This window comes from Poecile atricapillus, chromosome 1 (genome assembly GCF_030490865.1).
Source record: "Poecile atricapillus isolate bPoeAtr1 chromosome 1, bPoeAtr1.hap1, whole genome shotgun sequence".
Lineage (NCBI taxonomy): Eukaryota > Metazoa > Chordata > Aves > Passeriformes > Paridae > Poecile > Poecile atricapillus.
In genome coordinates, this window is record NC_081249.1 from 783,305 (window position 1) to 809,711 (window position 26,407).

Genomic DNA, 26,407 nt, shown 5'->3' on the forward strand with positions numbered 1-26,407 from the left:
TCAGGGCTGGAGTGGGGCTGGCCCACCCTGGGCATCCCCTTCTCAGGAAGCGTTGCTGTGCCGGGGCCGGAGAGGCGAACGCTGACAGCCAGGGCGGGGAGCCCCGCTGCCCCCGGGCGGGCGGCCAGTTAGTGCAAACAGGTCTGAGTTATTAAAGCTGGAGGCTTGGGCTGGCCCCGGCCCCTGCGAGGCTCGGGGCGGCACTGGGGCGGGTGGGACAGGAGGTGTGGGGGCTCTGGGGCAGGGGCAGGATCGTCTGTCGGCAGCCCCGTCACAAGAGCACGCAGGGCTTCTTGGGCTTGGCCGGGACAGGGTTGAGCACGGCCCTCACGGCCTCGGTGAACACATCCTTGATGCCCTCCTGGTTGAGCGCCGAGCACTCCAGGTACTTGACAGCGCGGATCTGCTTGGAGAGGCTGATGCCCTGCTGGGTGGTGATGGGCGCCTGGTTCTGCTCCTTGAGCCGCTTCATGGTCTCGGGGTTGTTCCTCAGATCCTTCTTGGTGCCGACGAGGAGGATGGGCACACTGGGGCAGTGGTGGCACACCTCGGGGTACCACTTGTGCTTGACGTTCTCGTAGGAGGGCGGGCTGGCGATGGAGAAGCAGATGATGAAGACGTTGGTCTGGGGGTAGGAAAGCGTCCGCAGGCGGTCGTACTCCTCCTGGCCGGCCGTGTCCCACAGGTTTAAGTTAATAGTCCTGCCGTCCACCGTGTTCTGGGCGCTGTAGTTGTCGAACACGGTGGGGATGTACTCCTTGGGGAAGGCGTTGGTGGTGTAGCAGATGAGCAGGCAGGTCTTGCCCACCGCCCCGTCACCCACCACCACGCACTTGATGCTCTGCATCCCGGCGCTCCTGGTGTCCCCTTCAGCAGCCTGCGGGAGGAGAAGAGCCTCAGGGAGGGGTCGCTCCAGGGCTGGGTCACCGTGGTCCCCCTGCTCTGACACCCCCAGGCCCGGGAGGGGTCACACTCCCTTGGTTCCCATCCAACCCAGCTCCCGGATGAGCTTCCCAGGCAGGCACATCCCCCTGACAGAGACCCCCCCAAGGGATCTGCCCGTCGTGACCCAGGGACATGTGTGCCACCAGGGCCAGTGTGCATGGGGACCACATTGTCCCCAGGGTGCTGCATCTGTGGCAGCCAGGCTATGGTAGTGCCCTGTGCCATGCTAGCCTGTGCCGTGCTGTGCTGTGCCGTGCCAGCCTGTGCCGTGCTGTGCCCCCAGCCCGGAATGGGACGGAGGGAGCAGGGCAGGGGACAGGGACATTTCTGGGCTGTGGCAGCCCCGATCCTGCCCACACCGAGCGGGGCCGGAGCTGGTCCCGGGGGCCGGGGCCGGGCAGGGGCTGTGGCCGGAGTGCGGCCGCTGGCGGGGCCCCCGGAGCCGATGTCCGCTCCGCAGCTGTGTTTATCCCCCGCCCCGGCGCGTTTTCCTTCCTCAGAGTCCCTCTGCAATTCCCATTAAGGGCGCATCCTGCTCCCCTTCCTGCTGCTGGCCGGAGCCAGGCGCTGCCAAGCCCTGCCCAGCCGAGCCGGGGGCACGAGTGCTGGGCTGGGGAACCCACCCTGGGGCCGGCAGCCCCTTTCCCACCGCGGTCCGGCCACGGGCGGCCGGTGCCCACCCAGCGGGCACTGGAGCCCCACTCGTGTGCCGGTGACAGGCAGCGGGCGGAGGAGCCGGGGCGGAGGAGCCGCAGTGTCCCGGAGGGTCCCGGTTCCCCAGAGCCCCCTGGGGAAGGGGGAAGGGACCGAGCCCCCGCCCCGAGCCCCGGCCGCTCCCTGCCCCTCGGATGGGGAAGTCGCTCTTCCTCTTCCCGGCCCGACACGCGGCTTCCTGCGGCCGAGGCTGCGCCCCCCGCCCTGTGCCCGAGCCCCGGGACCCGCACGGGGCTGCCCCGCAGCGCTGTGCCTCAGCTTCCCCTCTGCGAAGCTGCTTCCACAGGCAGGGGATCCCCGCATCCTGCTGTGTGAACGGGGAGCAGCGGGGCCAGCACAGGCCGTGCCCCCCTCCCCACCCCGCAGGAAGCCGCTCGCAGGGTCCCAGGGGCACAAAGACAGTCCCGGCCTTTGGCCCCGCTCCGGCAGCAAACACAGCCCGCAGTTCCCTCACACCGGATCGCACCAGCTGCTCAGCCCGGGGCCAGTGGAACCCCCTGGGCTGCAGGACACAGAGGGACACCAGGGTGGGGGCAGGAGCAGGGGGAGAGCGAAGGGGACAGAGCCAGAATCAAGACAGTGGGATCAGGATCAAGGAGACCAGGACAGGGGGAGAAGGAGCTGGATCAGGAGCTGGAGCAGGACAGGGGGGGGAAGTTGGTCAGAGCAGGGGGAGCAGGAGCAGAGGGAGAAGGAGCAGGGCAGTGGAAGGAACAGGATCAGGGTCATGGGACCAGGATCAGGGGAACCACGATCAGGACTGTGGGAGACCAAGGTCCCTCCGTGGCTGCACAGGGCCACCCTCAGGGACTGTAACTGCCACCACCGTGTCCCCTGTGCCTCTCCTGTCCTGAAGCCACCCCATCCCTTTGCCCAGGGCTCCCAGGGCAGCCCCTGGAGTGGGACAAGCTGGCCCTGTCACCCCAAGGCCCCGTTTGGCCCATCTGACTCAGTCTGGACCCAAAGCAGCCCTGAGCACCAGCCTGGCGCTGTGCCCATCCCACAGTGGGACATGGCTCACACTGCTCGTGCTGAGCCCAAACCCTGCAGCCCCAAACTGACTGTGGGCACCTTGGGATGAGCTGCACCTGGCAGGAACCATCCCCATCCTCATCCCCATCCTCATCCTCATCCCCATCCCCATCCCCATCCCCATCCCAAACCCCATCCCCATCCCCGTCCCGGTGTAGAGGCAACACTCATGCCCATGAGAGCATCACCATGGAGAGGAGGAGGGAAAGGAGGAGGAAGAGGAGGAGGAGGAGAGGCTGGAGGTCAGGGGTCACTTCTCCATCACCCCACACCCCTGGCGGTGTGGAGCCCCAGAGTACCCCCAGGTTTGTCACCTCCAGGCCACGGCAGGACCCGAGGGCTCACAGCCAGGAGTTTTGGCACTGCCAGCACCAGGTACGAGGTGGCACAAGGAGGGGACCCGCAGGCACGGCCCACACTCACAGGGCAAATGAGGAGGGGCTTTGTGCAGGGCAGAGCCCCCGCAGCAGCTCCAAGTGTGTCTGGGTGCCAGGGAGGGGGATGTGGGTGCAGGGGGCTCCGGCTCTGTCACAGCCCAGGTTTGCAACCACAGCCACCACATCACGGTCCCGACCGGTCCCCACGGCCCCTCACACTCGCCTTCCCAGGGAGGATGGGGAGGGAGCTGTGCCCTGCCTCCCATGCCCTGTGCCCCCGAGTCCCCCGGCAGGGACAGGAGGGCAGGCAGGAGCCCTGCCAAAGGGCACGTCCATTCAGGACAGAGCCAGGGCTCCCGGCGGCATCCTCATGGTGCCAGGCAGGGGCTGGAGATCGCCCGTGTCCCGGCAGCCACGCTGGGGCTCCCGAGGGTCCCCCTGGGGGCCAGCATGGGCCAGTCCGGGGACACTGGGTGGGTGCCTTGGCCCTGGTGTGTCCCCACCGCCTGCTGCCAGCACAAGGCCAGCTCTGTTCTCCCAGGAAATCCGCGGCCGGCAGCACGTTTAACCCCTTCTGGCTCGTGGGGCTGAGGGGACAGCCCGCGGGGGACACGGCCCGTGGGGGCAGCTGCCCCTTCCCTGCCCCACGGGAGGGGGCCCGGAGAGGCCGGGTGGGAGCAGGGGGGCGGCACCGTGCCCAGCGCCAGGGGGACTCTGTGTGATGGCACTCGGGCGGTATTTGGGGAGCTGGGAAGGGGGGCACACACCTCTGTGTGTGTGGGGGTGACACACAGAGATCCCCCCCTCCCATCGGCACCCCCGGCACGGGAAAAGCGACTCATGTCTTCAGCAGAAAAGGGAAGCAAAACCCTCTGCCAGCGCTCCCGGCCGGGGCAGCCCCCGGGGCTTTCCATCGGGGAAGTGGAGCAGCCGCCCCCGTCAGCTCCCTGTCCCACGGCCCCCAAAGCTGAGCCGACCTCCCTGAACAGACCCTGCACCCCCCAGGCACCCCCTCCCTGCTGGCACACCCCACTTGGGGCACCTCACACCCCACCTGCCCCAGCACCCCACCCTGTGAGCCCCACCCTGCCCGGGCACCCCTCCCCAGCCGCCGGCTCCATCCCGGCCCGAGGATGTGCCCAGCTCCACCCAGGGCTGGGGTCACCAGCCCAGTCACTGGGGTCACTCCTGCTCTGGGGGGGCCAGCACAGCCGTGCCCCCCTGGGCCTGCCACCAGCTCAACAGCAGAAAGAGGAAATTAATAAAAATACTAAAATCTCTAAATCCCAAGCAGGGGCCCCACAGGGATTCATGGCCATGGTGGGGACCCAGGGACCCCCCAAGGGCCCCCAGCTCTGCCGTGGCAGCTAAAATAACTTCCATGCTGAGTCGGAGGATTTTGATTTCCCTCATTTTCCAGCTGTCGTGACTAATTTCCTCTTTTTATTTCCCTCCCAGGCCGGGTCCTGCTCTGCCCCTCGCCACGGCCACGGCCACTCCCGAGCCTTGGCCTCTGCTCCAGGCGCTGCCAAAGCTCTGCAGCTCCAGGGCTGGAGCACGACCAGGCCCCTCAAGGGGAGGGGGTGACCCCCTCCTTGACCTGGCCACTATTCCCAGCAGCCACAGTGCCAGCAGCAGTGGCATGGATGGATGGATGGATGGATGGATGGATGATGGATGGATGACAGATGGATGGATGGATGGATGGATGGATGGATGGATGGATGATGGATGATGGATGGATGATGGATGATGGATGGATGGATGATGGATGGATGACAGATGGATGGATGGATGGATGGATGGATGGATGATGGATGGATGATGGATGATGGATGGATGGATGATGGATGGATGACAGATGGATGGATGGATGGATGGATGGATGGATGATGGATGATGGATGGATGATGGATGGATGGATGATGGATGATGGATGGATGGATGATGCATGGATGGATGATGGATGATGGATGATGGATGGATGGATGGATGGATGATGGATGGATGGATGATGGATGATGGATGGATGGATGATGCATGGATGGATGATGGATGATGGATGATGGATGGATGGATGGATGGATGGATGGATGGATGGATGGATGATGGATGGATGGATGGATGGATGGATGGATGGATGGATGGATGGATGATGGATGGATGATGGATGGATGATGGATGGATGGATGATGGATGGATGGATGATGGATGGATGGATGATGGATGGATGATGGATGGATGGATGATGGATGATGGATGATGGATGGATGGATGATGGATGGATGATGGATGATGGATGGATGGATGACAGATGGATGGATGGATGGATGGATGGATGATGGATAGATGATGGATGGATGATGGATGATGGATGATGGATGGATGGATGATGGATGGATGGATGATGGATGGATGATGGATGGATGGATGATGGATGATGGATGGATGGATGATGGATGGATGGATGGATGATGGATGGATGATGGATGGATGGATGATGGATGATGGATGATGGATGGATGGATGATGGATGGATGATGGATGGATGGATGATGGATGGATGGATGGATGGATGGATGGATGGATGGTGGATGGATGATGGATGGATGGATGGATGATGGATGATGGATGATGGATGGATGATGGATGATGGATGGATGGATGGATGGATGGATGGATGGATGGATGGATGATGGATAGATGATGGATGGATGGATGGATGGATGGATGATGGATGATGGATGGATGATGGATGATGGATGGATGGATGATGGATGGATGGATGGATGGATGGATGGATGGATGGATGGATGATGGATAGATGATGGATGGATGATGGATGATGGATGGATGGATGATGGATGGATGGATGATGGATAGATGATGGATGGATGATGGATGATGGATGGATGGATGATGGATGGATGGATGGTGGATGATGGATGGATGGATGATGGATGGATGGATGGATGATGGATGATGGATGGATGGATGGATGGATGGATGGATGATGGATGGATGGATGGATGGATGGATGGATGATGGATGGATGGATGATGGATGGATGGATGATGGATGATGGATGATGGATGATGGATGGATGGATGGATGATGGATGGATGGATGGATGGATGGATGGATGGATGGATGGATGATGGATGGATGGATGATGGATGGATGATGGATGGATGGATGATGGATGATGGATGATGGATGGATGGATGATGGATGGATGGATGGATGGATGGATGGATGGATGATGGATGGATGGATGATGGATGGATGATGGATGGATGGATGGATGATGGATGATGGATGATGGATGGATGGATGGATGATGGATGGATGATGGATGGATGATGGATGAAGGATGGATGATGGATGGATGATGGATGGATGATGGATGGATGGATGGATGATGGATGATGGATGATGGATGGATGATGGATGATGGATGGATGATGGATGATGGATGGATGGATGGATGATGGATGGATGATGGATGGATGATGGATGAAGGATGGATGATGGATGGATGGATGGATGGATGGATGGATGGATGATGGATGATGGATGGATGATGGATGGATGGATGATGGATGGATGGATGGATGGATGATGGATGGATGGATGATGGATGATGGATGGATGGATGGATGGATGGATGATGGATGGATGGATGGATGGATGATGGATGATGGATGGATGGATGATGGATGGATGGATGATGGATGGATGGATGGATGGATGGATGGATGGATGGATGGATGGATGGATGATGGATGATGGATGGATGGATGATGGATGATGGATGGAGCCAGTGGAGCCAGGCAGGCCATCCCAGGCTCCAAGGCCTCTAGTGGAGCTGTTGGTGGGTTCCAGTGCTGGGCAGCAGCACCGCACTGCTCTGGCACCTCTCTGGGCCACGGCCAAACCAAACCAAACTCACTTCCAGCACGTGAGCACAGCGCACACCTGCACCCATGGCCAGCACAGCCCAGCACCTCCAGAGCTTCCCACAGATGCTCCTGGCACCTGCGGCCCTGGTGCTGGCCCCATCCCACCGCTCTCCCACCACAGCCCATCCCCATGGTCCCTCTCCCACCACAGCCCATCCCCATGGTCCCTCTCCCACCACAGCCCATCCCCATGGTCCCTCTCCCACCACTCTCCCACCACAGCCCATTCCCGTGGTCCCTCTGTCACCGCTCTCCCACCACAGCCCGTCCCCACAGGCCACAAACGGTACTGGGTACCTCAGTGACTTCTCCTGAGCCAAGTGGAGGAACCGCAGCCGGCTCCAGCACCCACCCACACCCCCACAGGCTCTAGGGGACCCACAGGGGTCCCTGCACTGGCTGAGTGACCCAGTGAGCCCGGGGGAGACCCCAGGGGGACCCCACAACAAGCACCCTTGGCAGGCACCCCGCTACAGCCTGGCACGTCCTGGCTGCTCCACACAGGTGGCAGCAACAGCTGGGGCACGTGGGGTCAGTCCAGAGGGGGTCAGTGGGGTCAGTGCAGGGAGTCAGGTCAGGGGGATCAGTGGGGTCAGTGGGGGGGTCAGTGGGGTCAGGTCAGGGGGATCAGTGGGGTCAGTGGGGGGGTCAGTGGGGTCAGGTCAGGGGGATCAGTGGGGTCAGTGTGGGGGTCAGTGGGGGGGTCAGGTCAGGGGGATCAGTGGGGTCAGTGGGGGGGTCAGGTCAGGTCGATCAGTAGGGTCAGTGCAGTGCAGCAGTGCTGGGGGGAGGTCAGTGGGGTCAGTGCAGTGCTGGTCACTGCGGGGGTCAGTGGGTCATTGCACAGGGGTTGTGGGGTCAGAGCAGTGAGGAGCAGTGCAGTGGGTCGGTGAATGGGGGGGTCGGTGCAGGAGGTCAGTGCAGGGGGTTGGTGGGTCCGTCAGTCAGTGCAGGGGGTCAGGGGGTGAGTGGGTCCGTGGGTCGGTACAGGGGCTCAAGGGGTCAGGAGGTCGGTGGGTCGGTACAGGGGCTCAGGGGGTCAGTGGGTCAGGACAGTGGGTCGGTGGGTCCGTGGGTCGGGACAGGGGCTCAGGGGGTCAGTGGGTCGGTACAGGGGGTCCGTGGGTCAGGAGGTCCGTGGGTCGGGACAGGGGTTCAGGGGGTCGGTGGGTCGGTACAGTGGGTCCGTGGGTCGGGACAGGGGGTCGGTGGGTCGGTACAGTGGGTCAGTGGGTCAGTGGGTCAGTGCAGGGGCTCAGGGGTCCGTGGGTCGGGACAGGGGGTCGGTGGGTCGGTACAGTGGGTCGGTGGGTCAGTGGGTCAGTGCAGGGGCTCAGGGGTCCGTGGGTCGGGACAGGGGCCGGGGGTCCCGCGGGCCGTGCAGCGCCCCCCGGTGTCAGCGCAGCCCCCGCAGCGCCGGGCCCGGGAGCGGGGCGGGGGCGCGGCTGCGGATTCGGCGGGGCCGGGCCGGGGGTCCCGCCGAGGGGGTCGGGCCGGGCCGGTTTCTGTCCCCGCTCTGTCCCGGCTGCTGCCGGCCCCGCTCCCGGCCAAAACTCCGCTCCTCCGGCAGCCCGGTGCCCCGCTGTCCCCGGCTGTCCCGCTCTCCCTGGACCCCCGTTATCCCCGACCGTTCCGTTATCCCCGGCGGTCCCGTTATCCCCGGCGGTCCCGTTATCCCCGGCGGTCCCGTTATCCCCGGCGCTCGTTATCCCAGCCCCGTTCTCCCCGGAGCTCCGTTATCCCAGGCAGTCCCGTTATCCCCCGTTGTCCCGCTCCGGGCGGGTCCCGCTGCCGCCGCCCCCGCCCTGGCCCCGACAGGCGGCTCCTCCCGGTCCCCCCCGGACCCCGGCCCGGTCCCCGCCCGCGGGACCCCCGGCCCTTCCCGGTGCCCCGGGCCCGCACTCACCCCGGGGCATGGCGCGGAGGGGCCGGGGCGGCAGCGGCAGCAGCACGAAGAGCAGCACGAAGAGGAGGAGGAGGAGGAGGAGGAAGTCTGCGGCCGCCTCCGCCGCCGCCCCGGGCGGTCCCGCGAAGAAACTTCCCCCGCCGCGCCCGGCCCCCCGCGCCCGCCGCTTCCTTCCCCTGTGCCGGGCAGAGCAGCGCGGCCCCCGCGCCCTCCGCCACCGCCCCGGGCCGCGGGCACCGCGCCGGGACTGCGGGCCGAGCCTGCGGCGGGCTCGGGACACGAGCCCGGGACACGACCCCCGAGCAGGGACCCGCAGCCCCGGGGAGCCCGGGGAGCAGGGACCCTCCTTCTGCGCCCCCGAGCCCCCACCCCCGAGCCGCCACCCTTGACCCCAGTCCTGCCCCTCCAGCCCCGGCACCCATCCCTGACCCCCAGCTCTCACCCCCGACACCCCCTCGGCCCCCTCGGCTGGGGACAGGGCTGGGGACAGGGATGGGGACAGGGCCGGCGACAGGGATGGGGACAGGGCTGGGGACAGGGCTGGGGACAGGGCCGGCGACAGGGATGGGGACAGGGATGGGGACAGGGATGGGGACAGGGCTGGGGACAGGGATGGGGACAGGGCAGGGGACAGGGCTGGGGACAGGGATGGGGACAGGGATGGGGACAGGGCCACACCGGAGCGGCCCGGCCAGCCCAGGGGTGCAGGGGGTGGGGAGGGAGGGGAGTGCACCCCACTCGGGGCTGATGGCAGGGAGAGGTGACACCCCCTGCCCATCGGGGATGGGGTGACAGCACGGTGGCACCGGCTGCTCCTGGGGAACTGGGGCCGCGCTGCTGCAGCTCGGGGGGAGCAGGGGGTCCCGGGGTACGGTGGGAGCGCCCCCCGAGCTGCGCTGGGTCAGGGCCAGAGGAGCCCGGCTGCTGGGAATCCCCACAAGGGCCAGGTCCCCCCCGCAGCACCCGCAGCCCTGAGGGTCCCAGGGGCAGGAGGGGTTTGTGGGGGTCACCCGGGGATGCAGGGGAGGCAGTTCCCGGGAGCGAGTGATCTGTCCCCATCCTCATCTCGGGGTCTGCAGGTGCGGGTCCCCGCCCCAGCTCCAGCACGGGGAGCAGAGCTGGCACCCAAGGCAGACTGGCCAGGAGCCAGCCCCGTGTCCCCTCGAGGGGCCGGCCTGGGACCCGCATTCGAGTGGGGGCGTGCGGCTCCTGGCTGGGAGGGGCTCCGGGGACCGGGGTGTCACTTCTCGGAGCAGGACAGCACGGGAGCAGCGGGAGAGGACGGGAGCGGTGGGACAGGAGCAGTGGGACAGGAGCAGTGGGACAGGACAGGAGTGGTGGGACAGGACAGGAGTGGTGGGACAGGACGGGAGCAGTGGGACAGGAGCAGTGGGACAGGACAGGAGCGGTGGGACAGGACAGGAGTGGTGGGACAGGACGGGAGCAGTGGGACAGGAGCAGTGGGACAGGAGCAGTGGGACAGGACAGGAGCAGTGGGACAGGAGCACTGGGACAGGAGCAGTGGGACAGGACAGGAGCGGTGGGACAGGACGGGAGCAGTGGGACAGGAGCACTGGGACAGGACGGGAGCAGGGGGACGGGACAGGAGCAGTGGGACAGGACAGGAGTGGTGGGACAGGAGCAGTGGGACAGGACAGGAGCAGTGGGACAGGAGCAGTGGGACAGGAGCAGTGGGACAGGAGCAGTGGGACAGGACAGGAGCACTGGGACAGGAGCAGTGGGACAGGACAGGAGCACTGGGACAGGAGCAGTGGGACAGGACAGGAGCACTGGGACAGGAGCAGTGGGACAGGACAGGAGCAGTGGGACAGGAGCAGTGGGACAGGAGCAGTGGGACAGGACAGGAGCAGTGGGACAGGAGCAGTGGGACAGGACAGGAGCACTGGGACAGGAGCAGTGGGACGGGACGGGAGCAGTGGGACAGGACTGGAGCAGTGGGACAGGACGGGATCTTCCCGTCCCCCGTGGGCTGCTGGCTCCGGGCACTGGTGGCACCGCTCCCGCGATGGCACCGGGAGCAGGTGGCCCTGGAGGTGTCGCAGCTCCAGGAGGAGCTGAAATTCCCTGAGCCCCACTGCGAACAAAGAACCACAAGCTGGGACCTCAGCATGTCCCTGCCCAGAGAGCGGGGCTGCTGTGACCTGCGGGGTGGGACATGGGGTGTGTGGGATGTGCTATAGAGTGTGTGGGGTGTGCTATGAGGTGTGCTATGTGGTGTGCTATAGGGTGTGCTATGGGCTGTGTTATGCGGTGTGTTATGGTGTGTTATGGGGTGTGTTATGGTGTGCTATGGGGTGTTATGGGGTGTGTTATGGGGTTTGTTATGGGGTGTTATGGTGTGCTATGGGGTGTGTTATAGGGTTTGTTATGGGGCTCTCTATGGGGTTTGCTATGTGGTGTGCTATAGGGTGTGCTATGGGGTGTGTTATGCGGTGTGTTATGGGGTGTGCTATGGGGTGTTATGGTGTGCTATGGGGTGTGTTATGGGGTGTGTTATGGGGTGTGCTATGGGGTGGAGTGTTATGGGGTTTGTTATGGGGTGTTATGGTGTGCTATGGGGTGTGTTATAGGGTTTGTTATGGGGCTCTCTATGGAGTTTGCTATGGGGTGTATATGGGGTGTGTTATGGGGTGTGTTATGGTGTGCTATAGGGTGTGTTATGGGGTGTTATGGTGTGCTATGGGGTGTGTTATAGGGTTTGTTATGGGGCTCTCTATGGGGTTTGCTATGGGGTGTGTTATGGTGTGCTATGGGGTGCTATGGGGTGTGTTATGGGGTGTATATGGGGTGTGTTATAGGGTGTGTTATGGGGTGTGCTATGGGGTGTTATGGTGTGCTATGGAGTGTGTTATAGGGTTTGTTATGGGGTGTTATGGTGTGCTATGGGGTGTGCTATGTGGTTTGTTATGGGGTGTGTTATAGGGTTTGTTATGGGGCTCTCTATGGGGTTTGCTATGGGGTGTGTTATGGGGTGCTATGGGGTGTGTTATGGTGTGCTATGGGGTGTGTTATGGGGTGTGCTATGGGGTGTTATGGGGTGTGTTATGGGGTTTGTTATGGGGTGTTATGGTGTGCTATGGGGTGTGTTATAGGGTTTGTTATGGGGCTCTCTATGGGGTTTGCTATGTGGTGTGCTATAGGGTGTGCTATGGGGTGTGTTATGCGGTGTGTTATGGTGTGTTATGGGGTGTTATGGTGTGCTATGGGGTGTGTTATAGGGTGTGTTATGGGGTGTGTTATGGGGGGTGTTATGGGGTGTTATGGGGTGTTATGGGGTTTGTTATGGGGTGTTATGGTGTGCTGTGGGGTGTGTTATGGGGTGTTATGGGGTTTGTTATGGGGTGTTATGGTGTGCTGTGGGGTGTGTTATGGGGTTTGTTATGGGGTGTTATGGGGTGTTATGGGGTGTGCTATGGGGTGTGTTATGGTGTGTTATGGGGTGTGTTATGGGGTGTGTTATGGTGTGCTATGGGGTGTTATGGGGTGTTATGGGGTTTGTTATGGGGTGTTATGGTGTGCTATGGGGTGTGTTATAGGGTTTTTTATGGGGCTCTCTATGGGGTTTGCTATGGGGTGTTATGGTGTGTTATGGGGTTTGTTATGGGGTGTGCTATGGGGTGTTATGGGGTTTGTTATGGGGTGTTATGGGGTGTTATGGGGTGTGCTATGGGGTTTGTTATGGTGTGTTATGGTGTGCTATGGGGTGTGTTATAGGGTTTGTTATGGGGCTCTCTATGGGGTGTTATGGTGTGTTATGGGGTGTGTTATGGGGTGTGTTATGGGGTTTGTTATGGGGTGTTATGGGGTATGTTATGGTGTGTTATGGTGTGTTATGGGGTGTTATGGGGTGTGCTATGGGGTGTTATGGTGTGCTATGGGGTGTGTTATAGGGTTTGTTATGGGGCTCTCTATGGGGTGTGCTATGGGGTGTTATGGGGTGTGTTATGGGGTGTTATGGTGTGCTATGGGGTGTTATGGTGTGTTATGGGGTGTATTATGGGGTGTGCTATGGGGTGTTATGGTGTGCTATGGGGTGTGTTATGGGGTTTGTTATGGGGTGTTATGGGGTGTGCTATGGGGTGTTATGGGGTGTGTTATGGGGTGTTATGGGGTGTGCTATGGGGTGTATATGGGGTGTTATGGGGTGTGTTATGGGGTGTGTTATGGTGTGCTATGGGGTGTGCTATGGGGTGTTATGGTGTGTTATGGGGTGTGTTATAGGGTTTGTTATGGGGTGTGTTATGGTGTGCTATGGGGTGTGTTATGGTGTGTTATGGGGCTCTCTATGGGGTTTGCTATGGGGTGTATATGGGGTGTGTTATGGGGTGTGTTATGGTGTGCTATGGGGTGTGTTATGGTGTGTTATGGGGTGTGCTATGGGGTTTGTTATGGGGTGTGCTATGGGGTGTTATGGTGTGTTATGGGGTGTGTTATAGGGTGTGTTATGGGGTGTGCTATGGGGTTTGTTATGGGGTGTGTTATAGGGTTTGTTATGGGGCTCTCTATGGGGTTTGCTATGGGGTGTATATGGGGTGTGTTATGGGGTGTGTTATGGTGTGCTATGGGGTGTGTTTTGGGGTGTGTTATGGTGTGCTATGGGGTGTGTTATGGTGTGTTATGGGGTGTGCTATGGGGTTTGTTATGGGGTGTGCTATGGGGTGTTATGGTGTGTTATGGGGTGTGTTATAGGGTGTGTTATGGGGTGTGCTATGGGGTTTGTTATGGGGTGTGTTATAGGGTTTGTTATGGGGCTCTCTATGGGGTTTGCTATGGGGTGTATATGGGGTGTGTTATGGGGTGTGTTATGGTGTGCTATGGGGTGTGTTATGGTGTGTTATGGGGTGTGCTATGGGGTTTGTTATGGGGTGTGCTATGGGGTGTTATGGTGTGTTATGGGGTGTGTTATAGGGTGTGTTATGGGGTGTGCTATGGGGTTTGTTATGGGGTGTGTTATAGGGTTTGTTATGGGGCTCTCTATGGGGTTTGCTATGGGGTGTATATGGGGTGTGTTATGGGGTGTGTTATGGTGTGCTATGGGGTGTGTTATGGGGTGTTATGGGGCTCTCTATGGGGTTTGTTATGGGGTGTGTTATAGGGTTTGTTATGGGGCTCTCTATGGGGTTTGCTATGGGGTGTATATGGGGTGTGCTATGGGGTGTGTTATGGTGTGTTATGGGGTGTGCTATGGGGTTTGTTATGGGGTGTGTTATGGGGTGTGCTATGGGGCTCTCTATGGGGTTTGCTATGGGGTGTTATGGTGTGCTATGGGGTGTGTTACAGGGTTTGTTATGGGGCTCTCTATGGAGTTTGCTATGGGGTGTATATGGGGTGTGTTATGGTGTGCTATGGGGTGTATATGGGGTGTTATGGGGTGTGCTATGGTGTGTTATGGTGTGCTATGGGGTGTGTTATGGGGTGTGCTATGGGGTGTTATGGGGTGCTATGGGGTGTGTTATAGGGTTTGTTATGGGGCTCTCTATGGGGTTTGTTATGGGGTGTGTTATAGGGTTTGTTCTGGGGCTCTCTATGGGGTGTGCTATGGGGTGTTATGGTGTGCTATGGGGTGTGTTATGGGGTGTTATGGGGTGTGCTATGGGGTTTGTTATGGGGTGTGTTATAGGGTTTGTTATGGGGCTCTCTATGGGGTGTGCTATGGGGTGTTATGGTGTGCTATGGGGTGTATATGGGGTGTATATGGGGTGTGCTATGGGGTGTGTTATGGGGTGTTATGGGGTGTGCTATGGGGTGTTATGGGGTGTGCTATGGGGTGTGTTATAGGGTTTGTTATGGGGTGTGCTATGGGGTGTTATGGTGTGCTATGGGGTGTGCTATGGGGTTTGTTATGGGGTGTGTTATGGGGTGTGTTATAGGGTTTGTTATGGGGCTCTCTATGGGGTTTGCTATGGGGTGTATATGGGGTGTGTTATGGGGTGTGCTATGGGGTGTGTTATGGTGTGTTATGGGGTGTGCTATGGGGTTTGTTATGGGGTGTGTTATAGGGTTTGTTATGGGGCTCTCTATGGGGTTTGCTATGGGGTGTCCCGGCCCCGCCATTCCCCGCTGTGTCCGCCAGGGGTCGCTCTGGGCCAGCGCCGCTCGCGGGCGGGGGCGGGGCCGTGGGCACGTGCCCGCCGCGCTGGCCCCGCCCTCTGTGGGCGCGGCCCGGTCGCGCTTGGCCCCGCCCCCTGTCAGCGCGCGCGCGGCGGCGCCAGGGCCCGGTGCGTAGCGCGGCGCGCGGGGGGGCGGGCGAGACCACCGCGGCGGCCGGGAGGGGGGTGTGCGGGGCCGTCCCGGCACAAACAGAGCGGGTTTTTCCGGGGAGCACCGCTGCGAGAAGGCGGCGGAGGGACGGAGCGGGCCGGGGAGACGCCAGCGGAGGTGGCGGGAAGAACGGTTATCCCGGTAGAGCGGCGAGAGGCCGGCGGGGTTATCACGGGAAGAGACCACTGAGGGCGGGGGGACTGGGGCTGTCCCGGGAGAGACCACTGCGGCGGGGGGGAGGCTGTCCTGGGAGAGACCACTGCGGGGCGGGGGGGGAGGCGGAGGGTTCCGGTAGCCGGTGCGCGGCCGCAGCTCGCGGCGGTGCCGGGATAGGCGGGATAGCCGGGATAGCCGGGATAACCGGGATAACCGGGACACCCCGCAGCCCCTCAGCCGGTGCCGATGCCGAGGAGCAGCTGACGGCGGCGGGGACGCGGAAATGGAGCCGCGGCCGGGCCGGGCGCTGTGCGGCCTCTTCCTCCTCCTTCTCCTCCTCCTCCTGCAGCATCCCGGCCGCGCCGAGCGGGCCCCGGGCTCCCAGCTGGACGACTCGGCCATCGCAGGTGAGCCCCCCTGCCCGCCCCGCCGGGCTCGGCGCTGCCCGGGGCAGGCCCCGCACCCCCGGCTCCGCTCCGGGGCCGCTCCTCCGGCAAGAGCCCCGCAGAGCCCCGGGCCGGGCCCGCTCCGGGAGCTCGCAGTAACCCCCGGTTGTTATTGCAGCGGGCTCCGGCTCTTTGGGGCAAAAGTTTTACCTTTCAGCTCATTTAAAATACTGCGCTCCTCTTCATTAGACCGCATCGACCGGGACCGATTGGCGGCATTTAGGGTTATTCACGTTAATTGAACTGTTTCCCCTGTGGAGAGGAGAGGCTGGCAGGGAGTTGGGATGGTGCCGGGAATGCCGGCGTTCGGGTGTTTTTGAGGCCGTTCCCAGCCCTGGGACCCCCGGAGCTGTTTCCCCTGGTTCCGGGGACGAGCGGCTCCCGCCGAGGAGCGCGGGCAGCGCTGCCCCGGCCCCCGGGCGCTGCTTCCCCGCCTGCAGCCCCCGCCGCACGGCCGAGCCCCCGTGGATCCCCCCGAGCCGCCGGGGCCGCCCGGAGCCGCTGGCAGTGTCCTTGTGGCAGTGCCCGAGGTCAGCGGAGCCGGCAGAAATCCGGCTGTGCTCTGGGGACGGGACCCCCGGGCTGAGCCCCAGCGGGACCCCCGGGCTGAGCCCCAGCGGGACCCCCGGGCTCGGCCCCAGCGGGACCCCCGGGCTGAGCCCCAGCGGGACCCCCGGGCTCGGCCCCAGCGGGACCCCCGGGCTCGGCCCCAGCGGGACCCCCGGGCTCGGCCCCAGCGGGACCCCCGGGCTCGGCCCCAGCGGGACCCCCGGGCTCGGCCCCAGCGGGACCCCCGGGCTCGGCCCCAGCGGGAACCCCGGGCTGAGCCCCAGCGGGACCCCCGGGCTCGGCCCCAGCGGGACCCCCGGGCTGAACCCCAGCGGGATCCCCGGGCTGAGCCCCAGCGGGTCCCGGCACCGCCCGTGCCCGGCAGCGAGGGAGGCTCGGGGCTGCAGGGAAAGCCGGTCGGCGATGCTCAGGGCTCGGTGTTTGGAGGAAAGGCGTCCCGGGAAGGGTTGGGCTTGGGGCACGGAGGGAGCGGGCCCTGTGGCTCAGCACAGCCCGGGGAGCTCGCTGGGTGAGCCCCGGGCACGGAGCCCGGCCGGGGATGGGCTCTGTCCCTCCCCGTGTCCCCGGGACAAGGGGCTCCTCAGCCGCTCCGCCCGTGCTCCTGAACCCTCGGGCCGGTTCGCATCCAGTCCGTTCCGCTAAGGAAACTGGATCTCTGCAGTCCTTGTGGAGCAAGCTGTGTGCCCCCAAGGAATTTGCAGCGCAGTTATTTTTGGAGGCCCTGCAGAAGTGTGGCAGCCCGGGTGATCGAGCTGCTGCCTCTGCCCTCGGAGCGGCCCCAGCGCCGGGGCTCGCAGAGATCCCCCCCGAGCGGCTCTTTCTGCTGCCCTCGGGTCACTGTGGCCGTGTCGTGGGTACTGCTGCCTTCCCAAAGCCCCGAGGGATTCACGGGGGGCTGTCGGAGCCCCGGGCGAGCGGGGATGGATGTGCTCGGCAGGGATTCACGGGGGGCTGTCGGAGCCCCAGGCGAGCGGGGATGGATGTGCTCGGGAGGGATTCAGGAGGGGCTGTCGGAGCCCCGGGTGAGCGGGGATGGATGTGCTCGGCAGGGATTCCCGGCCCCGCTCCGTGTCCCCGGCCGGTCCCTCCGTGCCGGTCCCTCCGTGCCCTCTGCTGCCTCCGGCTCTCCTCTGAGCTCTCTCGGCCATTCGGTTTTGAGCTCCTGGAGCTGCTGCTCCCGGTTGACAGCAGGGAATGTCCCCAGCCGGCACAGGAGCCGCTTTTCCTGCTGTTTGCCCTGGAAGCAGAAGGTGCTGGCTGCTCGCTCTGAGGCAGAGGTGAGTGCTGGACGCCGTTCTGAAACTGAAAGCGCTCGGGTTTGACATTTTCCAACGTGCAAAGGTGCTTTTCTTTCCCTTTTTTTGTTAATTCTTTAATTAGGATGGCAGGATTTTAATGATAAAATGTCATCAGCGGGGAAGTTTTTCAGACGATGCAGGGAAGTGTTGGCAGAGGAGAAGCCTGAGCTGCAGCACTTCTTGGGCTGCTGAGATTCCTCTGCACACTCAGGGGATGCATCAGCAGCTTTTGAAGAGGATTAGTGAATGATCCCGATTCCTGGGATATATTTTTAAATAAGAGTTTGAAAGGAGTGGGTTTATCCAAGCAGGAAAATCAGAGTTGGTGACTGAACCCCGGGGAAAACCAGATTTTCTCCTGGCTTTGGCTCACTCAGAGGCGAATTGAGGCCTTAATCTTTGATCTGTAATCTTTTCCTGCCGGGATCAGGTTGAAGTTGGGCTGCACTCGCAGGAGTTTGCCCTGCCCAGCGGGATTTGGGATCGTGTGCCCGGCCCCACCGCATTGTTTGAACCCGCCCTGGTTATTTTCAGCCCCAATTTGTCGGGCTGCAGCCCTCCCCGGACCTTTTCACACCCCTAAATGGGACAAACCAGGCTCCTGGGGACAAACTGGACTTTCTGGGAATTTTTTCCCCTCTTTCTGCCCATTTGCAGTAATCTGGCTGTTGGCCGAGTCAGCCAGGTTTTGGTCTTCTTTCTGGTCCTTATCAGAACATCCTTGGGGTTGTGGCCAGTGTTTTACACAAGGTTTATGTGGGCCATCAAAAATGTGACCCGTTGTTTGTCTCAAAAGTGTTAAATTTCATCTCATTTAAAATGCTAATCTTGCTCAGTTGGCTCTTCCTCCTTAAATCACATCACCTGGAACCAGTCTGTGGGATTTAGGGTTATTTTTATTTTAACTGTTTGCCCTCTCTGCAGCCCAGCAGAGGTGGGCTCCTGTTTGTAGGAGATCCAGGGAAAGCTGGCTGTGGAGAGGCAGGCTTTGGATGACTGAGGTTCATCCCTGGTTCCCTTAATGGTGACAGCTTTTACCTGCAGGTGCAGAGCTGCCCCATCTCCTGCAGCCATGTGGAAATGGTGCAAGTCTGCATTGCCCTGGGCCTTATTTCATTGTGTATGGAATTCCTTCCTGGGGTCTGGCATCCACAGGGATGTGGGGCCTCGGTGGGTCCCTGTCCTGGCATCCTTGAGGCAGCTCAGGGATCCTGGTGTGGCTTTTCCCTCTTCCCTGCAGCAGTTCAGAGGTGAGCTGTGAATTGGGATTGAGGATTTTTCAGAGGTGGGCTGTGAATTGTGTGTTGGGATTGAGGATTTTTCAGAGGTGAGCTGTGAATTGGGATTGAGGGTTTTTCAGAGGTGGGCTGTGAATTGTGTGTTGGGATTGAGGGTTTTTCAGAGGTGAGCTGTGAATTGTGTTGGGATTGAGGATTTTTCAGAGGTGGGCTGTGAATTGTGTGAGGCATTTTGAGTGATGTGGAGCTCGTGGCTCAGGGTGTGCCCAGGGCTGGCTCAGGTCTGGCAGCTTTTCCTCTTTGCACAGCAGCTCCTGTCTCTTCCTGTCTCCTTCTGCCCGGTCTCCTGCTTCCCTGTTTTCATTCCTTGCTCTCAACATTTCTTGAGTCATCTTTGCTCTTATCCCAGCGGTTTAAAAGACAAGTTCAGAAAGCTGAGAGTGTCTGGAGAGCTGTGCCCATCTCTGTCTGCCTGGAGCAGCCTGAGCTGCCCTAAAACCCAGGGAAGCTGCTGGGGACACAGTCAGGGTGAGGAGGGGGAACTGCAGCCTGTCACTGATTCCAGAGGGGGAGAACAGGAATTCCTGGGTGAGGAGGCTGTGCCCAAGCCCTGTCTGTCCCTGCCATCCCAGGGCTTCCTTGGAAATGAATCCTTTGCTGCAAAACCTCTGCCTTGGGAAGCGATGGCATTGGGCTTGAAACCTGCACTGAGAGCTTTTGGCATCTGAGCAGGACGTGGTGGCTCATCCTGCAGGTGGGAACAGCTGGGTCTCCGTCCTTCCAGACCTACTGTGCCCTCCTTGCTTGGATAAAATGCCTTTTAAAGGAGATTTTGCAGTGAAATGACTTCCTTGGAGGGGTGCACGTTCACTGAGTAGAAGTTGCACCTGTGAGTAGCAGCTTTGGGTTGGCTGAGGGAGACGAAGCAGTTGTGAGAATTCTTGGAGAACTCTGCCAGGATAAAGTCCATGTTCTTCCCCAGCTCAGCTGGAAGCCCCAGTGGATTGCACAGCCTTGGCTTCCTTCAGGAGTGAAACTCATCTCGAGGAATTGCCATTCTGTGAGGTGGAAAAATTGTGTTTTGGCAGCAAACTGGCCCCATGTGGAGGAAGAGGAGGAGGAGGAGGAGCAGGGCTGGCTGGGCAGCACTGGGGCTGCTGGGGAGCTCCTGGCTCCCTCCAGCTCATTCCTTTCCCTGCTTGGCCCAGAAACTTGGAGTAATGCTCAGCTGGATCAGAGAGAGGATCTTAATTTAATTTCTTGTTATACTGATTTATTTCCTCCCTTGGAAAGCAGCTGTGTCCGTGTCTCCTGTGCCCCTCGGGTGGTCCTGTCCCACAGGGGGATCAGGGGGAGCTGCTGGGACCCTGCTGGGACACTGGGGGGCTGCGGGGGGAGCTGGATCTGCTGCTCCAAACCAGCCCCTGGGGCTTGGCCTTCCTTCCCCACGGTGGGGCAGGGATACACATCCATGGGAAGTGCAAGGCAGCAATCCTTCTGCCTGTTCCAACCTTTGCCCTCAGGAGGGGATGGAGCAGTAAATGTGTGAAGAAGGAGCTGACATCCCTTGTGGTGCAGCTGCAGGGTCTGGGATCCTTTCGTGGTCCTGGAGTGGAGCCTCATCCCAGGAGGAGTGGGAAGGAAAAGCACTTTGTGTTTCTCTGGCCTGCTCAGGTGGTGTGTGGCTCGTGGGCTGCCTGGGCGTGTTGTACATCACAATTCCCTGGGAGAGCTCTCTGCTCCTCTGGGCAGGGGCTGGAGGGATGGGTGAGTGTCTGGGGACAGCCCAGGGGAGTGGAGGTGTCCCCCAGGGAGGTGCAGTTCATCTTCTGCCTGGGGTGTGGGGAGGGAAGGCAGCTAAAAGCCAAATGGTGTTTAGGGGCTGCCCAGGGAGCTTTGCAGTGCCCATCCCTGGAGGTGCCCAAGGAAGGGCTGGACGTGGCACTCAGGGCTCTGCCCTGGGGACAAGGTGGGCATCGGGCACAGCTGGGACTCCATGGGCTGGGAGGGCTTTTCCAGCCCCAGGGATCCTGGGATTCGGTCATTTGTTAGTAAAAAATCCCTTTCTGTGAGCAGGTGGCTGAAAAGCAGCATTTTTCCCTGAGGTTACCCCTCTCCTGCTGTTTGTCCCACTTGGAGGCTGAGCTGATGGAAAAGGTTCTGGCACTGGCTCCTGTCCCTGGTGGTTCCAAGCCCAGGGTCAGTGCCAGGCCTGGACACCCTTCGGTGCTGGACTGTGCCCAGCCTGGCATCCTGCTCCCAGAGCCCCGATTGAACAAACTTATTAGAGTTAAGAAAGCTGTTTCCTTCATTAGTTAGCTTTGCTTTAAATCCAGAGAGGGAGAAGTAAACTCCTGAGAGGTGGAGCAGTCAGGGGAGTTGGGGCTCTCCCCAGGCAGCTCTGGGATTCCCACTGGAAAGGTCCTTTGGGACCAGGGAGCCTCCTGTTCCTGCCTGGTCCAGCTGTGGGGGACTGGAGGGGCAGGAATGTGCTGGAAACAGGAGATGGGAGCTTCACTGCTCTGGGGATCCCCCTGGCCCAGCTGGAGAAGGAGGTTCCGTCACTGCTCCCTGTGTCAGTCAGGTGCTCCTGGGGATAAACCCTTCCCCAGGAGGGTGGGCAGGGGCTGGGATGGAATTGCCAGAGCAGCTGGGGCTGCCCCTGGATCCCTGGCAGTGCCCAAGGCCAGGCTGGACATTGGGAGCAGCTGGGACAGTGGGAGGTGTCCCTGCCATGGCAGGGGGTGCACTGGGTGGGATTTAAGGTGCCTCCAAGCCCAAACCAGCATGGGATGCTGTGAATAATGGGGGTTTTAGCCTCTTTTCTGTTTTCTCCCTGTTCCAGGTGTATCCCTGGGACCTGCTGCTTCCCCCTCCCGCCCTCCAGGCTCTTTGCTGCTGGGATTTTTTGGGGCTGTTTCCTGTGGAGGCAGTGCTGTCGTGCTGAGTTGTCTGCTCTGCTCCCATGGCTGATCCAAGCTGGGCTCTCTGGAGCGCTTTAATTTTCCCTCACCTTTGTTTCCCCAGCCCCTGCAGCCGTGCCTGATTAATTCTCTGGCACCCCCAGAGCTCTGGTTCAGTTTTAGGAGCTGGTGCTGGCAGGGAGGAAGAACTCTTTAATTAAAGCCAGTGCTCTGTCAGTGCTGCAGCACATGGGAGCCTTGAGGAGCTCCTGCCTCACGCTGTGCCTGTGCCAGGGCCTCGCCACTCCCAGGGAACAATTCCTGCCCCAGATCCCAAGATCCAGCCCTGCCCTCTGCCACTGGCAGCCATTCCCTGGCTCCTGGCAATTCCTGCAGCCCTTGGCCCCAGTCCCTCTCCAGCTCTCCTGGAGCCTCTTTGGGCTCTGAGCTCTCCACAATAATCCTAATAATACAATTAATGATAAGGAGTGTGGCAGGACTGTGCCCAGGAGCTTTTCCTGGCAGTCCTGGCCGAAGCTCCAGGCTCTGCAATCGATGGAAAACCTTCCAAGGAGCATGAGGAAATCATTGGGAGCTGCACGTGGTTCTGTCTCCAGGCTGTCCCTGCCTGCTTGTTTTCCCTCCATGAAATAGTACCGGGGTGCTTGTTTGTTTGGATTATGGACCTATTTTTAAGTAACCCATTTTTTCCACTTTGGAAAATGCATTAACTCACTGTGTGTCACGGGCATCTGTGGGGTTGGACTTTGGGAACCACCAAGTGCTCCTTGGCAGTCTCTCACCAGCCTGGGTGGCTGCCCCTGGCACACACACACACACACACACACATATATATATATTTATCATATATATTTTTGTCTACACATTGCTGAGGTTTGCTGTAAGAGACATCTGCAGGATCCACAGAGACACTTCCTTGGAAGTGCACCTTGTCCCACCAAGGGGCTCTGCACGTTCTCAGCTCCACCATCCCTTCACCTCCGCTGGGATTTGGAAATTGCTGATCCCAGCAGCTCCCAGAAAGTGGACACAGCAGCAGTGCAGTGCAAACGGGGATGTTTGGTAACACACACACACGTTTTGCAGGGTAAGACACTATTTTTGTAGCCCAGCATTTGTTTTTCCCTGAAGGACGGAGTTTTAAGGTCAGTTTAATTCTCTGCAGGTCTGGAGCTCTGGTGCTGTAAATTTGGCATTTCTGGGGGGGTAAAACCACAGCAAACAGGAGAACTCGGGGAATGTTCCTCTCTGAGCTGCAAAGGAACAGCTTGCTGCTTGGAACAGCCTGCCCCTTCCTAGGCAAGGGAGGCTTTGGATTGCAGGAAAGGGAGGAATAATTCAGGATTAAAGCTGCTAAGCAATGCATGTGTTTAGATCTGTAAGAGTGCCAGGACATAATTAATGGGTGAGTAAGCCAAAGGGAAAAAAAGTGATTTTTTTTAACTGGATGGAGATGGATGGAGGATAAAAACTAATTTTTGGGGGGGACAGAAATAATTCTGGAAGTATTGTGCTGCAAGCAGCTGCTGCTGGTGAGGGTGCCTGGGTGGGTTTGTTCTGGCAGCTGGAAGGTAAAACCCCAGGTTTGGCACCTCGTGCTTGTCTCAGAGCAGCTCCAGGACTGCAGGTGAGGTGAGGAGGCCTCCAGGCCAGGCAGGCTGTGCAAGGGTTAATCCCTCTTAATCCCCTGGGTGTAATTCCCACTGCTGGGGCTGAGCTCAGGGGATGCTGCTGAGGGTAATGATCCCATCTCAGGGGGGCAGATCCCCCTGGAGCTTCCCAGGCTGGCATTTCTGGAGCTGGATCCAAGGCCAGGGGTGAAATGGCTCATGAAAGGTCCCAGATCTCGGAGTGTTTGGGGAAGGTGGCAGCAGCTCCTGGGATTTCACTGTGGGTCTGGCCTGTGAACTGCAGAGCTGAGATCTTTTCAAACCTGTGGAAGGGATGAGGAAGGAAGTTCTTGTCCATGCCATGCTGTTAGCTGTGGGATGTGCGGATCCAGGTGACTGCCCTGGGACTCAGGTCGCTTTTTATTTTTATTATTATTTTATTTTTCCTCTTGGGAAAGCAGAAAAAAATGTTTCATGCTTCAAAGGGTGAGGCTCAACCCTTGGAGTTTGTCATGTCGGAGCAGGAGCCTTAATGGGAACGTCTGGCATTCCTGTGCCATCCTGGAGATGGGTATCTTCAAAGGTTTGCTGGATGGGGCAGTGCTCTCCCTGCCACCCCTCCCTTCCCACGGGCTGGCCTGGGGCATGCTCCTTTGGCACTGACCCCTCTGGAGCTGGGGCAGGAGACAGCTCGGGGCAAGGGCAGGACAGAGCTCAGGACAGGGGCAGGACAGAGCTCGGGGCAGGGGCAGGACAGAGCTCAGGACAGAGCTCAGGACAGGGGCAGGACAGAGCTCGGGGCAGGGGCAGGACAGAGCTCAGGGCAGGACAGAGCTCAGGACAGGGCAGAGCTCAGGGCAGAGCTCAGGACAGGGACAGGACAGAGCTCGGGGCAAGGGCAGGACAGAGCTCAGGACAGAGCTCGGGGCAGGGGCAGGACAGAGCTCGGGGCAGGGCAGAGCTCAGGGCAGGGACAGAGCTCAGGACAGAGCTCAGGACAGGACAGAGCTCAGGACAGAGCTCAGGACAGGACAGAGCTCAGGACAGGGACAGAGCTCAGGACAGGGACAGAGCTCAGGACAGAGCTCAGGACAGGACAGAGCTCAGGACAGAGCTCAGGACAGGGACAGAGCTCAGGACAGGGACAGAGCTCAGGACAGAGCTCAGGACAGGACAGAGCTCAGGACAGAGCTCAGGACAGGACAGAGCTCAGGACAGGGACAGAGCTCAGGACAGGGACAGAGCTCAGGACAGGGACAGAGCTCAGGACAGGGCTCAGGACAGGGCTCAGGACAGGGCTCAGGACAGGACAGGGCTCAGGACAGGACAGAGCTCGGGACAGGGACAGAGCTCAGGACAGGACAGAGCTCAGGACAGGACAGAGCTCAGGACAGGACAGAGCTCAGGACAGAGCTCAGGACAGGACAGAGCTCAGGACAGAGCTCAGGGCAGGGGCAGGACAGAGCTCAGGACAGGGACAGAGCTCAGGACAGGACAGGGCTCAGGACAGGACAGAGCTCAGGACAGGGACAGAGCTCAGGACAGGACAGAGCTCAGGACAGGACAGAGCTCGGGACAGGGACAGAGCTCAGGACAGGACAGAGCTCAGGACAGGACAGAGCTCAGGACAGGACAGGGCTCAGGACAGGGCTCAGGACAGGACAGAGCTCGGGACAGGACAGGGCTCAGGACAGGGCTCAGGACAGGACAGGGCTCAGGACAGGACAGAGCTCGGGACAGGACAGAGCTCAGGACAGGACAGGGCTCAGGACAGGGCTCAGGACAGGACAGGGCTCAGGACAGGACAGAGCTCAGGACAGGACAGGGCTCAGGACAGAGCTCAGGACAGGACAGAGCTCGGGACAGGGACAGAGCTCAGGACAGGACAGAGCTCGGGACAGGACAGGGCTCAGGACAGGACAGAGCTCTGCTCCCTGCTGGCCGGAGTCTCCTGCTTTGGAGAACTTGTCCAGCTGGTTTGTTTTCCATCCCAGGGCTATTTTCAGCTGCTCAGCCTAACAAGGTGAAATGGCTGAGATGCTTTCCTGCTCCCTGGGACTCTGCTGGGAGGAGGTATCCTGCTGTCCCACTGTCCTGCTGTCCCACTCCCCAGCTCACCCCAGCCAGGATCTCTGCAGGACCTTTGGCTCTTTCCTGTGTTGGGTTTTGGGCTCTGCACAGGCACCCTGAGCACAGGGAGCCCCAAATCCCAGCACTGGGATGGCCTGGTGCCCTCCCGAGAGCTGGGGTGGGGAGCAGGGGCAGGATCCAGGACAAAGCCGAGCTCTGCATGGGAGGAGCAGCAGGACAGCCAGGGATCAGCACAGGGCTGTGGGATGTGCTGCTCTTGGGTCCTGAGGAGCAGCAGGACAGCCAGGGATCAGCACAGGGCTGTGGGATGTGCAGATTTGGGTCCTGAGGAGCAGCAGGACAGCCAGGGATCAGCACAGGGCTGTGGGATGTGCAGATTTGGGTCCTGAGGAGCAGCAGGACAGGCAGGGATCAGCACAGGGCTGTGGGATGTGCAGATTTGGGTCCTGAGGAGCAGCAGGACAGCCAGGGATCAGCACAGGGCTGTGGGATGTGCTGCTCTTGGGTCCTGAGGAGCAGCAGGACAGCCAGGGATCAGCACAGGGCTGTGGGATGTGCAGATTTGGGTCCTGAGGTGCAGCAGGACAGCCAGGGATCAGCACAGGGCTGTGGGATGTGCAGATTTGGGTCCTGAGGAGCAGCAGGACAGGCAGGGATCAGCACAGGGCTGTGGGATGTGCAGATTTGGGTCCTGAGGAGCAGCAGGACAGCCAGGGATCAGCACAGGGCTGTGGGATGTGCAGATTTGGGTCCTGAGGTGCAGCAGGACAGCCAGGGATCAGCACAGGGCTGTGGGATGTGCAGATTTGGGTCCTGAGGTGCAGCAGGACAGCCAGGGATCAGCACAGGGCTGTGG

At 60.4% G+C, this 26,407-nt stretch overlaps 2 protein-coding genes across 12 annotated transcripts in view; one reads left to right on the forward strand and one right to left on the reverse strand.

Moving 5' to 3' along the window:
* Positions 1-138: 138 nt before the first annotated feature.
* Positions 139-9,082, reverse strand: RHOG (ras homolog family member G). 2 transcript variants are annotated; one of them, XM_058857391.1, is made up of 2 exons: positions 8,937-9,082; positions 139-877 (listed from the first exon to the last, which is right to left on the reverse strand). In XM_058857391.1, the coding sequence occupies exon 2, from the start codon at positions 845-847 to the stop codon at positions 272-274; it is 576 nt and encodes a 191-aa protein (XP_058713374.1). In that variant the 5' UTR covers positions 848-877; positions 8,937-9,082; the 3' UTR covers positions 139-271. The 2 variants fall into 2 exon arrangements, with proteins under 2 accessions (XP_058713374.1, XP_058713365.1); XM_058857382.1 differs by lacking the exon at positions 8,937-9,082 and adding an exon at positions 8,659-8,725.
* Positions 9,083-15,110: 6,028 nt separating this feature from the next.
* STIM1 (stromal interaction molecule 1) overlaps positions 15,111-26,407 on the forward strand; it is a 72,414-nt gene continuing 61,117 nt past the window's right edge. For 7 of the 10 annotated variants that reach the window (XR_009279556.1, XM_058857102.1, XM_058857085.1 and 4 more), the window contains exon 1: positions 15,492-15,781. Coding sequence is in view for 8 of the 10 variants with exons in the window: in XM_058857102.1 (XP_058713085.1) it covers positions 15,658-15,781 (124 nt within the window). In the remaining 2 variants the exon portion in view is untranslated. Of the gene's footprint in view, positions 15,176-15,210; positions 15,360-15,491; positions 15,782-26,407 lie in introns of those variants that run through there. The other 3 variants (XM_058857075.1, XM_058857065.1, XM_058857118.1) reach the window with 3 other exon arrangements.

What these genes read in the sequence shown, in the direction of transcription:
- RHOG (XM_058857391.1), bottom strand. Translation starts at nt 847, where the DNA reads ATGCAGAGCATCAAGTGCGTGGTGGTGGGTGACGGGGCGGTGGGCAAG.